The sequence below is a fragment of the Rousettus aegyptiacus genome, unplaced genomic scaffold (genome assembly GCF_014176215.1).
Source record: "Rousettus aegyptiacus isolate mRouAeg1 unplaced genomic scaffold, mRouAeg1.p scaffold_m13_p_17, whole genome shotgun sequence".
Taxonomy (NCBI): domain Eukaryota; kingdom Metazoa; phylum Chordata; class Mammalia; order Chiroptera; family Pteropodidae; genus Rousettus; species Rousettus aegyptiacus.
Window position 1 is genome coordinate 30,200,878 of NW_023416292.1, and position 18,543 is coordinate 30,219,420.

At 35.5% G+C, this 18,543-nt stretch overlaps 1 protein-coding gene across 2 annotated transcripts in view; it reads right to left on the minus strand.

Annotated features, from left to right (window-relative positions):
- The window catches only part of MAN1A2 (mannosidase alpha class 1A member 2), an 88,800-nt gene that overhangs the window by 12,384 nt on the left and 57,873 nt on the right, over positions 1-18,543 (minus strand). For both annotated transcript variants that reach the window (XM_016160877.2, XM_016160875.2), the window contains exons 7-10: positions 12,434-12,557; positions 11,387-11,480; positions 6,820-6,935; positions 2,867-3,083 (exon numbers count right to left, since the gene is read on the minus strand). In XM_016160877.2, coding sequence (XP_016016363.1) covers positions 2,867-3,083; positions 6,820-6,935; positions 11,387-11,480; positions 12,434-12,557 — 551 coding nt within the window. The remainder of the gene's footprint in view (positions 1-2,866; positions 3,084-6,819; positions 6,936-11,386; positions 11,481-12,433; positions 12,558-18,543) is intronic.

The window sequence follows — 18,543 nt, forward strand, 5'->3', positions numbered from 1 at the left end:
AAAGCTGGTGGACCATAAGTGACATCGTGCCATAGGCGTTAGCATGACATGTGCTGCTGTGGCCAAATGTCAGCATCACAAGCTTGTGACACTGTAAGCCCTGAAAAATAACAGCCTTTCTTGCCATCATTTCCCAACCCCGAGGAAAAACACAAAGCTAAAAACACTGCGGTGATGATAGTTCTATTAAAAGCAAAACACGTGATCCAGAAGAGTTAATAACCTTAACAGTTTATCTACTGCTAAGTCCTGGAGAACTAAAGCAAACTCAAACAGGGTTTTTAACCTGATGGTCATAACTCTATAGGAGGGTCTGGAAGAAGGTGACAGTGTTGTATCCAAGAAGCCTCTGAAATTTTTCCCAAAATCTTATGCGTTCACATAGAGCGCCGACTGGCTCCTCAGTGGGATGTGAAATTAGAGATAATCAACAAATCATCAATATTTTATGAGAAAACTCCTATCCAGCTACTGACAAGGTTAGGCATACAAATCAAATTATTTGGCATTTAGTAAACACTTTTAAAATGATGATAAAAGTCAAGCATCACAGGCACTGAGTAAGGTGAGTTATTCTGTCTGGATTTCTCATGTTTTTTCTTTCTCAAAGACTATGGACGTTTAGAAGTGATCATGTGGCATTTTCAAATGTTAATCTTAAGGCTAACTTTGTTTATTTATTTATTTTTCCTTAAGGCTAACTTTAAATTCAATAATAACTTCTATAATTATAATGATAATATCATTGGAACTAAAGTACAAATTGGATGCATGGAACTAACTTTAAACTTCTCACTAAAAGCTGTACTTCTCTCATTGGTCGTTCATAATTTCACTAATAAAACATACCAGAAAAATACAATTTTGACTCATGGAGAGTTGGTAAGTAAAAAAGTACAAGCCTAAATTATATACATATGACATTATTTTGGCCGTTTTTTTTTTTTTAAGAAATGTTGTAAAAAGTAATTTTAGAACATTTTACCTTGCACTTAATTTCTATTCCCTATCTGAAATCTCTCACTTATATTTGCTATTTCGTTTCTAAAAGAAAAACCATGAATCCAGTAAGTAAACAGTGAATCAAAACCATAAATAATTTAGTGCCTAGGTATGAAAAACTCTAGAGAATGCAAAAAGTCTATAAAAGGTAGGTAAAGAAAGGAGAGAGACATGCCCAAATAAAAAGCAATTAAGTAAAGTATCGAATGTGATAAAGGCCAGAAGTAAGACAATAAAAGACAGCTTTAAAGAAGGCACAGGTGGGCTGGCAAAGCCCTGAGGAAACGCCGTGCACGTTGAGTCCTCCCAGACAGGCAGAACCCGCTGAGGGGGAAAAGCAGGCACACTCAGGTGAACGGAAGACAAAAAGCACAGGAATACTCTGGGTCAGGCAATCTGACCACAGTTATACAGGACTAATAGTAAGGGAAGACTTACACTATCCTCGTGCATCCTTCCCCATTAACTTCCTTTAGGAAAAAAATAGTTGTAAAAACTCTTAAAATATGTCCAGTACTCCATGTTCAATGGATCTTACCTCCACTGGACATGTTATATGTACCTGCATAACGACAAGTCTTATTATCATGGGTCCTGATACGAGCACTGAATGTCCAGTCTGGAACTCAATGTTTTACTAATTTGAGCTATATTTTAAATATATAATTAATACTCTGTATTAACGCAATAACATAATTTAGCTTCTGTTTGTAACTCAGATCACTGGCTTCACCTGTATTATCCACTCTTCAACTATCCTAAAATAACATCTGCTTCAATGTCCTTTTGACTCAGTTATATTTTGTTAAGAAATGGAAACCCTGATTTAGTTACTGAAGGGATCGAAGGGTCAATTTCACCATAAGTTCAATACCTTATTATATAAAAATAACTTGACAGGTTCAACACCACAATAAATTTTAAGCCAATCATATTTGGTGCCTGATGATAAATTAACCCTAAAACAGAAATTCAGTTATTTAATAAAAGCAACAATTCAACTTCCAAAATCACAAACAGAAATCACAGGTTTTTAGTCTTTCAGAGAACTCATTATCCATTATTTCATATAGAAACATACATTTTTAAAGCCAGAGAAAATCTGGGAAGCTCTAGTGTTTTTTATTCTATTTCCAGGCTTTATAAAAACCTGATTGCCTTCTTTCTCCATGAAATTTTAATAATATATTCTGTTTACCTATCTACAACTATATGTATATCTATGCTTTATACATAAAAAAAAAAAGTTTTTATCCCCAAGTACTAATTTGTGTCTCCACTGAGAATCATTTCATTTTCTAGGTAAGGATGCTGAAGCTCAGAAATATTACGTTTGCCTAAAGCGATGCTAGAAGATGTTTTCAATTAAGGGCACAAGCAACTCAAAAATTATTGATGAACTAAGAGACAAACTACCAGTCCCCTAAATACCCATTACACATTTAGTGTAACTACTATTCCTTTTTGGTTTTCTTATGTTCATAAGAGGAAAAGGCAAGTAACCTGCAAAGGCCAATTTTGTGTCCTTTTTAAGGTAACTGTTTTTATAGAAGCTGAAATGAATGGCTAAATGGATTCTTAACAGCTGCTAAAATAATGTTACCCCATGCGTCCTCTAATGCTTACTTTCTTGTCTTTAAAACTTCTTTAAAACTTTTTTAAACAAAAACAATAAAATTAAGAAATAAAAAGAAATAATACAAATATACATTTCCACAATTAAAACTCAAGTTCTTAAGAAGATGACTTACTGTATTAAACTATTTTGAAGTCAAAATGCCTAATATTTTCCTTCTAATTCCCAGAATATTTTTAACTTATAGGTTATTTTGGACTATGTAATTAGCATTATTAACATTCTTACCAGTTCTGTCATATGACTCATGACAAGTCCGTGCAATTTCCGCCCCTAGCTCTAAATAATGACCGGCTTTATCCCTGGAACCATCTGCTCCCAGGGCAAACATTCCCCCTGCAAAGCAGGCCAAATGCCCCATCTTCTTTTCCAAGTGCCCATTCTTCCATTCTCCAATAAAGGTAAGACCCCCACGGGACTTCTTAATAAGATGTTTTTCGATAGCCTACAAAAAAGAGGAGATATTCAGAATTTTAGAAGCAAAATGTTAGTGTTCAACCTTACTAAATTCTTCTGGCTATCATAAAACCTTGGTAATGTGACATTCCATAAAGCAGTAACTAACCCAAACTGGAAGGCTTAATTTACGTGCAGTTAATTTTTAGAGTGAGTAATCAAATTGCATAAATTTGAACAAATACCCCAATTGCTACTATAATAAGACAAGGTAGAAGAGAGGTGAGTAGCCTGAAGATTATCTGTCTTCTGAAGCTAAATGAAATTCATAATAATCAGTCAATTGAGATCATGATGACAAGTTAGAACCCAAAAGGTTCTGCTGATTTATTTTCTATTTCATACATCAAAAACTGAATAGGAAGAATACCTAAATTAATCAGAAAAATGTAATTTTGATAATTAATTAAAATGATTTCTCTTTTTCCACCTAACTACACCTCTTGTCAAAGTACTTTAAAAAGGCACCATTAGGTGAGGCAACGTGATAGAGCTTATGAAACTAATTCAGAGTTCAAACTTAACTCCTTAGTCCCCTACTTTGCAGAATCGGCATCTGGGAAGCTGAGCCGCGTTTAAGAGAGCCCGTGTGATAAACGCAGTCCACCCTCCTGGAATGTCAATTTTACTCAAAAGACATGGCAATGGCGAGAGAAATATTTTATATTAAATATAACACAAAGTAGAGTCCAACAATTACATTTAATTTTAAAAATGAGATTTTTAAGAGCTTTGTTACTTTGGACTGTTTTCACCCACATTGCTGAGAGGGGCTATAGATTAATTTTCTAGCTCTAGAGGTAAGTCTATGGAAAAGTATAAAAAGTTTCATTAATTCAGTTCTCTTTGGTGTCAAGTATTTATTATATGACTAGTGACCATACTTTTCTGATAATAAAAAAGAATTAGAATTAACCCACATTTTACTGTGGGATGTTGTCTAATAAGCTCAGTAACATCAGTTGTGGAAAAAATTATTCTATATTCTTTATAATAATGTTTTACAGAACTATGAGAACTATGCCTCATTCATCATCTTATACTCCACAAGGCCAGTGATTGTAATATGCACTCGATAAGTGTTTAATAAGTCATTTTTATAAATAAATGGCAGATAACTGTATTTGACCCATTATGGGGAGTAAGGACTGGTTGAGAAGCAAAATAAGGGAATACCACTGGATTATAAATTTTTATTGTTTTTTTTTTAACCATAGTTAAAACTCTGAAGCACAAATAAAGATTAGTGTTTTGAGCATAGGGACAACGTTTTTCATCTCTGTGGACCTCGTGGCATTGAGTGTGTTTTCCACATGCAAAGCATTCAATAAATGCCTAAAGAATGATAGCTATAGTTTTGATTCTAAACCACTGTGTAATATTTTTGTCATTTTGTTATTTCTGTTCATTATAACCTAAATCTTACTATGCAATAATTAAAAGATATGAAACATATCCCCATGGACCTACAAGGATTAAAGAAAAATGTAGGTAAAAACAGGATTTTTTAGCAGTAAGTCATGTACAGATGCCTGAAATTTCTCGTATGGATCTCTTTTTTAAAAATATGACCAATGTCTAAGAGTTCAACTTATATAAAATGCAAACTGTTGAACTGCAGTAAAGAGTAGTATCGCTGCCCTTTTTTTAAGTATTAAACGAAACTTCACACATATTGGCCTTACTTTCTTGCTCCAAAAGGGCCTTTAAAGAGGTACATATTTTTCTTAATATTTATAAAAGACTAAACATAAACTTGATCAGAATATAAAACCTATAACTGTACATAATTTTTACAAAGAAAACTCCGTCGCAGGAACCAGGGACACGGGTACCGGAGTGTGGGGGAGGACGAAATGAGGATGGAATAATTCGTACCGACGAGCTCAGAAAGGCGTGTTTTAACAATGATTTACTCAAATTAGAATGAATCTCAATGTACTCTTATCTATTCCATGCATTCCATATGTCACTGATTTTACAATCTGTATACACTCTGTCTCCTAATATAATTGTTATCAAAGATTATCAAAACTGAAAAAATTTCATATATGTTTCAAAATGAAAGCTGGCCAAGTGGTTATCTAAAAACACACTAGGTGCCCATTTGATACTTAAGAACTAATAAAAACAGGACACAGAAAACAAATATGGAAAGAATTTTAGGCAATATAACTTATATAGCAGATGATTCATGGAAAATAATTTTAATTCATGAGATTGACTTTCAAAACAGATATCATGCCTTTCAAAGTATAAATGATTTCAAAAGATGACAGGCAGAATTAAGTAAAAGAAAAAATGGTTTTAGATTCAAACTACTACGAGAAAGCAGCAAACTATGAAGAAAAATGAGTACATGGTATATATGTCACACTTTCTCAAAATAAAAATATTAAATATGTTCATTATTTATCAAATATTTATTGAATATCTACTGTTTCAGGACTTGTACTAGGTGCTGAAACATTGATATATTAGTCTGCGTTCAAGGAATCCACCATCTGGTGGGAATGACTAAGGGCTATTTTCAATACTAGGATTCTAAGATTACATTCTTCCTAGAGAATGACATTTTTAGATCATAAAAATTTCTAGGCTTAAAGTTTAATAACAGAATAAAACTCTCCAACTTTTCAAAATATAAGACTTCATAAAGAATTTTGGAAGTCACATACTAAAACGTAAATTCTTGATTACATAACAATTAAGCTCAATTTCTTAATTAACACAATCTCTCAAGAAACATTTATCTAATGCCTACAATGGGCAAAGCACTATATGCCACATATTAGTTCAACTCCTCTGCATTTGTGTAAACAACTGTAGAAGATTAGTTCCCGAAAAACTAAAGAGATAAAGTAGGTAATAAGATCCTTAGTTTACTTTAAAGACAAAACAACTGTAACTCTCAATACTGATCAATGACTCTAAGCAGAATTGTATACGTTTGTAGTATATATAAAATATACAACTTTTAAAAAGTGGTTAAAATCATTAAATGGATATATGTTGACACTGGATAAGAAAGCAAATAACTAAGTAGTTAACACACTTTTCCATTCCAGTTTTTGCTTGGAAATATCGCATGTAAGTGTTTCCAAGAATGAAACCTGTTCCAATTTTAAACTGTCACAACACTGTGCTACGAGCTTATGTTAACACGAAACAACAAAGCACGGTGTTCGAGAGCACGGGCTCTGCAGCCAGACTGCCCGGTTCCAGGCTCCATCACTTGGTAGATAAGTGACCTTCAACAGGTAACTTAACCTCTCGGTGCCTTAAGGTCCTCCTGTGTAAATGGTAGTAAAGATTAAATAATGTCACATATTTAAAAGGAGTCAGAACAGTGCCCGGCATGTGGAAGATACTATTGTAAGTACTCTGCCCTTATTTCCCCATAAGGCTCTCGATGTGCAGGTTCAATGGGTCATTTGAAAGAATATTTATGAAAATATATGTGAAGTCAGAAGTTTTCCAGTCCCTATAGATAATAACTAAAAGTAACTAAAATAAATTCTCAAACATAAATATGCTACAGTAAATCCTTTAACAATTTCTTTAAAGTACCACAATAAAAGGAAAACTTATTATGGTTTCTAAATTAAAATACTAACAAACTCTACAGGGAATGCATAGCATAAAATATAAGATGTTCCTCTGTCACTACTAAATGCCCCATATATTCGATAGGTTAAGTTGGTAAATGTTCTGACAATAATTACCTCAATGGCATCATCATACATTTTTCTCGCCTCGTGGTCTGATTTATCTGACATCAACCAAGCTTTCAGTAAGTATTCATAAAAACTGTCTCCCAGCCCGCCAACTGATGTATGATCTGTAATGCAAGACAGAAGAGAAGACAGAAGACAATTAAACGATGTTTTTCCATTTATAATGACTGTACTACAGGTCAGTAATTCAAAAATTATATTGACAGACCTATTTCTAACATACTTCAAATGCAGTCCAGTAAGAGTATACCATAATCACTCTCCTCTACACGTGTATCCAATTTCTAGAAAATCCTTTTCTGCTGGATGTGGTATTTCACATATTTAGTAGTCTTTTCTTCAGTCACATAGTTTGTACATTGTCACACATCCAAACATTTCCAAAATTGAAAATAATTATCTTTTACATATTATTGGCTTTAACTATATAAACTATAAGATTAAATATAAGAGAGATCCTTAAATCTGATGTTAGCCAAAAAGAGGTCATTTTTCTACAGGACGGTTAATGGTGATTTCTGCAATATAGACAGTAAATTAAAATAAATCTACACACACACACACAAAGCCCAAGAATTCTTTTGTAATATCACCTTGCATAATAAAATAAGCTGTTGAATTTGATGCCCTCGATCACTATTTAGACAGCTATTAGTACATATTTGTTTTCTCTAGGTATGTTCTTATTCTAGCCCATCTATACTTTTAAACCTTTCCAATTTAACACCTAACTCCCAAGGCTATAACCATCCTCTTTTATCCTTAACTTTCTATAAATCTCATCCTACATCCTTGGACTTTGTTTCAAAACTCACATTCTCCCTCCTTGAAAAGAAAAAAATCACATATAACCCTTCAAGTATTCAGATAGTGTTATCACTGGTTTTTCAAATCAGTGGGGAAACAATGGACCTTTCAGTGGTTTATCTTCAACTTCAACCCTTCAGCTGAATCTGCTTCTTGGCATTTAAGTGCTGATTATTAACACAAAATAATCTAACAATGTTTCTCGACTATACCATATTCTTTTAGCTTGATATGTGGAAACCCAGAGAGTGCTTAACTGGGGGCATACATTTGGGAGCTATCAACACATAAAATGGATTTGAGCCATAGGAGTTCACTCAGAGAGAATGCATGGAGTGATTCAAGGACACAAATGGTACTTTGGAGCATGGCCCTTAGACAAGTAAGAGTCATTAAAATAAGTAAGAGTCATTAAAATAACACATATAGCTTTTTAAATTTTTGGCCTCATACGTATATTTCTGGATATGTTGTAGATCTAAGGAAAGAATAGATGAGCAAGAAAGAAAGCAAAGAATTAAAGAAGGCAGAATAACAGGGGAAAAAGGCAGAGAAAGGCAGAAGTCTTTGGCATCATGGTCTCAGGGAGGTGGTCTGAGATCTGTGGATCACCGCCAGGGTTTACAGACTCGGCTTATGTAACTTAGGATACAGGATGCAGGCTCAGTCCTGCCCCACAGGCTCTGCAGCTCGTCTAGACCACGGCTCCGGTGGAAGATCCTACACGTAATAAATGAACCCACAGCAGGCCTGAGATGCACGGCAATGATGGGATCTGTCACTCGGCAGTCGGACTTCCTTACCTAAACCACTGAATCACGCCCGGTAGGTGTCAAATTTGATGAACCGTGTCACTCCAAGGTCCTTTTGATATTTAGAAATTGATAACACACGATAAAGCACTAATAAATATCAGTTTCACATAATCTACCTCAGAATGTCATGAAGTTAATGGCAGGTTTCTAACAGGAGCTATTTCTTAAAGTGTTCTTAGAGAAAATTCTAGAATAAACTAATATTTGTATCAATTGTTATAGTTCATGAAGCATTTTCAAAGATATCATCTCATAAATATTATCCACATTATCATCCTATTAAAGAAGTACAATTAGAACAGATGAACAAAGGCTTAGAGAAGTTAAAAAAAGTATCTAAATTATTGAGCAGGAGAGCCAGAATTAGTCTTCTAACTCCAAATATTATACTCGTTCTTGTTTTCCACAATTTTTAATTTAGAAGTATAAAATTTAATGAATTAGTAATGACCAATTTCTTATATTTTCTTCACTGTAGTCATTAAATGGCATAATCCAAGCATTGTACACAGAAAACTAGTGAAATAAATGAAGCAAAAAAAAAGAAAGAAAAAAACTAATGATGTGCCTTTAAATCTTCCTATATTCTTTTCTATCTGTTGCCAAGTACTTTTCCTGAAGGTAATTACAAGTAATTATCCTGTGATTGCTATGTGCACGTCACAGACATCATCATTATTCTAATTACAATACAGTTAGCCAAAGCTGAATTGTTAACTTTCAGTTCAATCTGCTGTTTGTTTTGCGGACTATTTATAGATATGACAGATGTATACTGCTCAAAGATCACGGAATTTGATATACTTTCAGAAGCTGACATAAAATATACAAAAACATTAAAAGGAACAAATTGAACAATTTAGCAAGCGCTGCAGCTGCTAAAGAACTCTGAGAGGCTCCCACAGGGCTTCAGACCCCGTGCCAAAATAACCAGCGGCCAGCTTTCTACAACACTCTTGAAATTAATAACTGCTGAGAGTGAAGACATTCCGAAGTAATGTAAATGCTTTTTGTGGAGAAACACAAGGAAGAATTATTTTATTGCAATTTTTAAACTGCGGTATGTATAACATGAAAGTTGCCATTTTAACCATTTTTTAAGTGTACTATTTAGTGGCATTCATTACTTCACAATGTTGAATAACCATCACCACTATTTCCAAACTATGCGTCACCCCAAATAGAAACTCTGTACCTAGTAAGTAATAACCTGCGTCCCCCCTCGCCCGAACCCCTGGTAATCTCTAATCCACTCCGTCTCTATGACCGTGACTGCTCTAGGTATTTGATATACATGGACTCATAGAGCAGTTCTCCTTTTTGTGACTGCCTTTTTTCATTTAGCATGTTTTCGATTTTCATCTATGTTGTAAGCATGTATTAAAACTTCACCCCTTTTAATGGGTTAATAATATTCCATGTTTATTCCGTAATAAACACTTGGCTGTTTCCATCTTTTGGCTATTGTGAATCGTGCTGCTGTGAACATCAGCATATGAGTGTCTGCGTGAGTCCCTGTCTGCAAATGTTGGAGTATATACCAGAAGCTGAACTGCTGAATCACACAGAACTCCACGCGTTTAACTTTTTGGGGAAACGTCCGACTGGTTTTCACAGTGGCTGCACCATTTTACTTTCCCACCAGCATCACACAGGCTATAAACACTCTGTTTTCCAAGTATGTTCAAAGATATTTGCTTGGCCTGTTACTTGCCTTTTGTTACGAACTAACTATAGGAGATTAACGTTTAATTATAGTAAAAACTAAGGCCTTCCTCTTTATAGCTTCTGCTTTATGTGGCATGCTTAGAAAAGGCTTTCCTGATTACAATCAACCAATTTTGAGTACTTTTATGGTTTCGCTTTTTAGTCAGTTATATCATATAGAATATATACTGACTTATAATATAAGGAGGAAAATGAACATAAAATACCTCTCATGTTAGAATATTCCCAAATCTTAATATAACTCTAAGGGGAAAAACTTCACCCAAATTACTGAGTAGACATCCGAACCCGTCATCCTTATCTAAAATAAGAAAAGTACATTTTTATGTTTTAGAAATGCTCCTCTCAGGGTTTGGTTTTTTCAGAAAGTATCATTTCCACTCGGTCTCAGAATCATCAGACCCAGAAGATGAGCTACATGTAAAGGATTTTGGGAAAGGAAAAGAAAAGCACGTAAGAGAAGCCAGAAGATGGCGATGTATTCCCCGATCCGTGAAGAGATGCACCTGCACTGACCAATCTGCCTTCCTTTGATGACGCAAAAGACACTGTCCTTGAGAGAAGCCCAAGAGGCAAGTCCGCGGCAAACAGCTCACGTCGCAGTCGGGGTGTCCCTCTGCTGCACCACCTATCACAGCACAGGCCAGCTGCTCTGAGTGCATCTGGCTGCCCCGCGGGCCAGGGGGCTCTCCGAATTCCGACTAAGTCCTACATAGCCTTTCTCCATCTTCAGGTTCATGCAAGGACTTGGCACAAGAGCCTATCAACAAGACACTGATACCCTCTTTTTAAAAGAATGACTCTGCTGTCTTTTCTAATAATTTAAGATTCTCATCTGTTCTTCATATTCCTTTAGTAAATACCTATCTCAAGCGATACCCTTATTTATATGAAGATGTGTTTGTAAATAGGGGCTTCAAGTACCACCCTTGGCAAATAAATGCCACACCGTATTTTAACAAAGTACTTACACATTCATGAGATAAAATACTCTTGTAAGACAGGTTGTTAATGTTTCCATTTTATAAGTGGGAAAACTAAAGTTACAAGAGATTAGAAACCTGCCAAAGGTAATGGCACCAGCAGATCACAGGGTCAGACACTGGGGGCTTCTCACGCTACATGCGCTTACTCTTCACTACGTCAAACAAAAGCTTTCAGACGCGACCTTTTAACAAAGCATCAGTTGTACCAGAAATACTTACACTGGCCCCAGCGACCTGTTCTCGGGTTCAAATAATTTGGATAAAGACCATTTGGGCGATCCATTTTCTGAAGTAGTTTCCGAATGTGCATGACCTAAACAAAATAAAATTAAGAATGCAATTAACAAAACTTAATGTCATTGTGGTTTTATATTAATCCAGGCTTTGTTTTTTCCTCACTCGAAATCTATACCATCGCCCTTGCCTTTTTTGTGTGTGGTGGTCGAGAAGTACTTCTATTTTTTTTTAAATGTCTCGTTTTTATAATGACATATGATCGTCATTTAAAAATCAGGTTACCATAAAAAGATGAAGAAAAAAGCCATTAGAGTTTCCACTGGTATTGACTTGATGCTACAGATCAATTTGGAGATGACTGAAATTCTTACATTGTTTAACTGTACATAAACATGATCTCTCTCTCCATTAAGGTCCTCTTCAATGTTATTAAACAGTTTTTAACTTTGTTTATCTTTTGTTATATTTATTTGTAGAAAACTTACACTTATGTTCTTACCACGTGATGAACATTTTTGTAAAGTGATACTTTCTTGCTGCTTGTAGCTGGTACAGAGAAATGCTACTGATTTTTAGTCTTTTATTCAAAAAGCATATTAAGCTCTTATTTCTAAGAATTTAAATGTTGATTATCTTCAGATTTTAGGTAAGTAATCACGCAGTGTGTGATCAATGACTGTTTTCTTTCTTCCCTTCCAATTCAATTCTTGAACCTTTCATTCGTTTTGCTTTTCTTGCCTTACTGTGCTGGCTCGGAATTTCGGCACAATGCTGAACAGAGATGGCAATGAAATCTTTAAAAGCCCACTCACTAGTGGTTACAACTTCTCAAACAACAGAACATATTTTAGGTATGTTCTAAGTAGAAAGGACATTTCTTTAGCTAATTTAAAAAGAAAATGAAGGCCACATTCCTGATAAACATTTCCAGGAAGGCAAACATTTTCTAAGCATTAATCCAGTCTTTCGGTAAATCTTTTTTTCGGACTCTTTCATAACAAACGAAGAAAAGAAGGCAAGGAAACTGACCTTTTTGTAGTAAACGGGGTCCCCTGTCAAGTAGCTGAGGTGGACAAACTCCATATGCAGCGTTCCGAACTCAGCGAGAATGCTGCTGCCCGCGGAGGCCCAGCCCCAGTTCCGTCCTACTCCGCTGCACGGAGCAAAGGCGAGGGAGGCGGAAAAACACCGAAACGTTTTTTAATGAACACATAAACTTTAAATAAATCTCTTAGAAATTACTATATCTAACACACTAGCTTATTTATAGCTAAAATTTTTAAAAATTTGTTTGAATAGTTAATATATTTTTTTTAAAAAAGCTATATAGAAAAAGTATAAGGTAAATATATTTCACCCAGAAATCTCTCTCTCTTCATGCCGCCAGGCCTCACAGATAATGTCTTAGTAGCCCTATGTGTTAGTACATAATTTTTATGCATATATAAGCAATCGAGATATATTTTTTCCTTTCTTAAGCAAAACAGATAGTAAAGTACACTTACTGCTCTGACCCTTGCATTTTATTCTTACAATATACTTCTGTGGTCTTCCTATATCACCTCATAAACAACTTTCTCATTTTTTTAACATCTGTACAAGATTTCACGATATTAATGACTTTCAATTGAAATGCCCCGCCCCGGAAGCACATGAAAATGTGTGAGAGCATTCTGAGTTGTCTCAAACTTTGACGGTGCATCTTGCACTTAATGCGCTGGGAGCCAAGATGTAACCTGTCCTGTAATGGTCAGGACTGTACCATACGATAAAGAACTGTTGACTCCCAGATGCTACGGTACCTGCGAAAACTACCACAACTCATGAATAGGTATAATTCAATCGACCCTCTGCTGGTGATCATTTAGCATATTTCTAATATTTTGCTATTAAGAAAACTTTGACAGTGACTCATGCAGATGCATTTTTAGGATATCTTCCTGATTTTTTTTTCCAGCTTGTCTTGTAATTTTTATCGGAAGCCAAAAAAAAGTGTAGAGGCTTTGGATATTTTCTTTCTCAGGAAGTTAGTTTCTTCTGAAACGCAGGCTGCACGCGGGCAGGCTGCCTTGGTTTCGGGCCCTGTTAGGGGAGGTCCAGCTCAGTCCCACCTCTACTGCGAGGGAGTGGCCTCTGCAGTCTTGGCACGGAGCCTGAGGTCTTTACCAGGGACCCGTCACCTTGGTAGCCTTCAGTGCTAACCTGTCTCCCCAGTCCCACGTGGCTGTTAAATGCTGTCCTTTGCCCTTAAGTCTCTAACTGCCATCTTCTGCTTGGGCCTTGCTCTAAGCGTGAGCACAGAATCAGCCAACAACTTGAGGAATATTTGTACATAAATTTTTGTTTTTTTTTGGTTTTTCCTCTGCAATTCTTCCTCTCTTGCTATTTTGTCCCCTGTGTCTCAGCCACCTGGCAGCTCCAGGACCAGTCTCCTCTGCCCTAAACGCCTGCCACTTTAGGCTTGGCTTTTACCATCCTACTCCGTGACTTGGAAATTGCCCTCAGAGAAAAAGCCAATGTTTACATGGCGATGAACTTCCCTTAGGAGGTCCTCCTGAGTGAGCTGCTTTCCAGTGCCCTCAAACCACTGTGTCCAGCTTTTATCATTGTTCTTGGTGGGAGGGTTAATCTGATATAAGCTATTCCACAGCTGGAACAGGAAGTCTAGATTAATTATTCAAGTAGCAGAGTTCATGGGTTATTCCTACCAGAACTCTAAACTATTCTCCAGGGTCTTTTCTATTTTGAGGAAGACGTAAAAATATAAGTCTTTCTCTCATTTTATATGCACTTATATACTGCCAATTCAATATGCCATATTTTATTGAGTGTTGAGAAAACATTAAAATAGCCACCAGGACATATCACTATCTGGCTTAAAGTTCTTTAATTGTTTGATGCTATTTTACACTGTCTTTGAAAATATGGCACCACTAATAGATTTTTTTTTTTTTTGGTAGCTAGAAGTAAGAACCAAGGAAGAAATATGAATACATATGTAGGGTAGCCATTCATTTCCAAATAGTAGATGCCTACCACACTTCAGGAAATACAGTAGTAAACCTGACATATAACATTCCTGCTCCCATAATAAATAAGACCATTTTAAACAGTGATAATTCTTATAAAGAAAATTAAACGGAGAAATAGAATAGTGGGTACTAGTGAAAAAAGTAAGTTAGAAGAAAAGTTCTTTATGTAAAGGTTCTTTATGAAAGGACATAGTTGGAACTGAGACCGGAATGATGAGAAGGAGCGAAGAATGAACAGATGTGGAAGAGGAGACTTCCCAGCAGAGCGAACAGCAAACGCAATGGCCCTGAGGGAAGACAAGGTGGCCGGTGTGGCTGGAGCTCGGGAAGGGGAGCACGGGAGGGGGTCGCAGAGGTAGGCATAACCCAGACTACGTGAGAATTCTGTAAGGTCACGGTAAAATTAAAAATTTTTATTCCAAGTGTGATGAAAAGTCATAAAGGATTTTAAGGAATGTAACATACGATTTAAGGGATTAAAGCATGCCATTTAGAAAGATTGCCTAGGCATCAGCATGACAAATGAATTACATTGTGATCAAGTACAAACACAAAGTCCCTAGGAGTCCGGCAGCTTGCTCTTGCATGTAAAAACTCTTTGGCCCCAAACTGCATTCACAGTGCATTTATAAATACTTTTCAAAATACTAAATTCTAAACAGATCTTTCACATATTTTATGCACAGCCTCACAGAAACAATCTAAAATGTTAAATTTGATACTTTTATATAGTCTAACAACTCAAAAAAATAAGAAAATCCCTAATAACAAGATATAATACTGAGGGCAGAAAAGCTCCAACTATAAAAAGGTGATGAGCTGTCAAAAACCAACCAGCTCATGCAAGTGCTATGATGTTTCAAATTCAACTGTCATATTCACATTTACTCACGTATTTACTCTTGCAGGTTCTCGTCATTTCTTTATGTATATCTGCCTTCCCATTTACTGTCATTAAAAAGTTTCTTTAACCTTTCTGGTAAAAGAGGCCTGATGGCAATAAATTCTCTAAGTTTTTTATTTGTCTTAAAATGGCAATTTCACCTTCAGTTTTGTAAAATAGTTATAGTTTTGTAAAGTAGTTACAGAATTCTAGATTGACTTTTTTCAGCACTTGCAAGAGGAATTCCATTGTCTCCCGGTTTGCACTGCTGTGGACACGAAGCAAGCGGTACCTCTAACCCTGTGCATAAAGTCTCTTTTCCTTCGGTTGTTTTTAAGACTTTTTTTTCTTTTTTATTGATTTTCGGCCACTCATTAGGTTTATGGATGTTTATCTTGTTTGGGTTTCATCAAGTGTCTGGAGTCTGCGAGTTTATAGTTCATAAAACTTTTGGTCATTACTTCATATAGTTTTTCTGCCATTCCTCCTGCCTCCAGCCCAAACCACTCCATTATACATATGTTAAATATCTGATATTGTCCCACAGGTCACTGGCTGTGTCCCTTTTATTTTTTTGTGTTTCAATTTGGGTGGTTCCTATTGCTCTGTCTTCAAGCTCACTGACCTTTTCTGATGCAGTGTCAAATCTGCTGGTAAGCTCATCAAGTGATTTTAATTCATATATTTCTCAACACTAAAAGTTCCATTAGGTTCTTTAAAAATATCTCTCTTCTTATTATGTTCACAGTTCCTTTTAAATCCTTGAGCGTGACTGTAATAGCTATTTTAAAGTCCTTTACTGTATCTCCATCATCTCTGTTGTTTCTGTGTGACAGTTTTTTTCCCCCTTATTATGGGTTACATTCTCCTGCTTCTCTGCATTAGTAATTTTTTACTGGATTCTGAAAAGTATGAAAATATATTGTTGAATAACTGAATTTTATTTTCTTCCCTTAAAGCATTTTCAATTTTCTTTGACAGACAGTTAAATAACTGTGGGCAGTTTAGTCCTTTCAAGGATTACTTTTAGGCTTTCCTAAGATAGGTCTACAGTTGTCTTTACTAAGACATGACCCTGCTGTAGTTTCGATATCCCCAGGGTTCAAAAACATGTTTTAATTTTTAACTGGTCAATTTGGTCAACTCCTTTATTATTCTCATAGTTTTTTAGTTGATCATATTTTTTTTTTCCAGAAAAGCAATCATATGATCCACAATTAAAATTTTGTATCCATTCCATTATCTTTATTCCTTTTTCTTATTTGATTACAGTTGTTAAAACCTTCAGAAATATGTTAAACACTGTCTGGTTCCTGATTTTAATGAGACATCTCTAATACTTCATTAAATCTTTTGTTAAATAAAGACCTGTTGTTAAATGTAAACAACATGTGAACAGTCCAGGGGCATGTATGCATATATAAGAACATAACACGTCTGGAGGAGACTCAAGAAATTTTTAATAGTGGTTTCCCTGCAAAACTAGGGGTCTGGAATCAAAGGTTTACTTCATATTAAGTATATGCTATTTCAATACATGTATTTATTTTTCTAATTAAAACATCTAGCTACATAAAAAGAGAAAAGAAAGTGAAGGAAAAAAAGAGGGGTCGGTAGGGAGAGAGAGAGATACAGACAGACAGACAGAAATGGGCGAGGGAAAGAAAGAAGAGGGAGAAAGAGGAGAGGAATCCATTTTACTGTTGCTACGCAGTCTAAGAAGAAGAAAGAGAAGATACAGTAAGAAGGTGAATACTGATTGTTACTAAGAAGTGAGCAGCCAGCATGGCAGAGTATGTTTTATTTGATACAAAAATAGGGTCGCATTCCAGAACATCATTTCAAATGGCTGTGTCACATTCCACTGTATGGACATGCCACCCCTTTGTATTTAATGTGTTTTATTCTATTTTTATTAATATAAATCTCACTGCCATAAACATCCTTACAATTAAATCTTTTACATACTTCACTTAAGATAAATTTCTAGAAGTAAAATTACAGTGTCAAAAGTCAGGCATATTTCAAAGTTTCTGAAACCTACTGTCCGTCTACCTGCCAAGTTACTCAAATTTCCAATTTCAAAAACTAAATGTGGTTTTCATTTCCTCACTCCGCCAACCTAAATGCCATCATTCTCTTGTCAATTTTCTAAGTAAGAAAATGGAATTTAAATCTAAATTCTTTTTTGATTACTAAAGTGCTGAAGATTTTTTTTAACAGTATTTCTTTTTTGAATTATCCATTCGTGTATTTTAAGAGTTTTTTAAATAATTGGTGGGTATTTTTCATAACAGTCTGTAAAAGCTATTTATATATTAAGAATGACACCCATATGCCTTTAATACCATCACTACTATTAACACTTTTCCTAGTTTGTTATTCCCCTTAAATTTTATTCATGAAGTCTTATACTATCTTGAAAGTTCAACATGATTGAAAAATTCGAGAAGCAAGCATATGTTTAAAATTTTAATATTTCTTGAAGTAAAACTTTGTTAAATGCCAGCCTCTTCTCCCCTTTGACTGAGTTCTCCAAATTTTAAGGTGTAAAATCTTTTTAATGGTCATAATTTTACCCACTTACCACTTCCGCAACAATAAAGAGATCCAAACTAAGTTATTTATCCAAAATCACAGTAGACGATTTCCTCTTAGAACCCCTCCCTGAACCTTGGGTGCCAACAGAATTTCCTTCTATGGTCGAGCTGGAGAATCGAGTGACACAGCAGTCTGAGGGTCATATGGAGGACAGATCCCAAAGCTGCTGGCCCGGGAGCATCGACTGCAATCAACGTGATATGAGGACATCGGCGAAAAGGATGTTTACTTTTACTTATGAAAATTAGAGAGTCTTCATGGAGCACTTTAACTTGCTTTTGTAGAAGACTAAGATATTAATAGGTGATACAGATTGGGTAGGGCATCTTGAGCGGAGGAAATAATTTAACTTAAAAGAGATGTGCAGATGAGGGAATATAGGAGAAAAGCTGGGACTTTTAGAGAAAAGGCTGGTGATCAAATACAGGGAACCAGTACATACGAACCTCTAGATGCCTCAGTTAATTCTTTAAGTAAGGAGACTTATGAAAGGGCAAAGGTGCTATTTCTGTGAGGAGGCTGGACCTTTTACTAGAAAGCTCACCCTGGAGTTACTGAGAGTGTAAACGAACAGGTATGACTGAAATATTTCTATAATTTACATAAAGTGGTAAAAATATCAA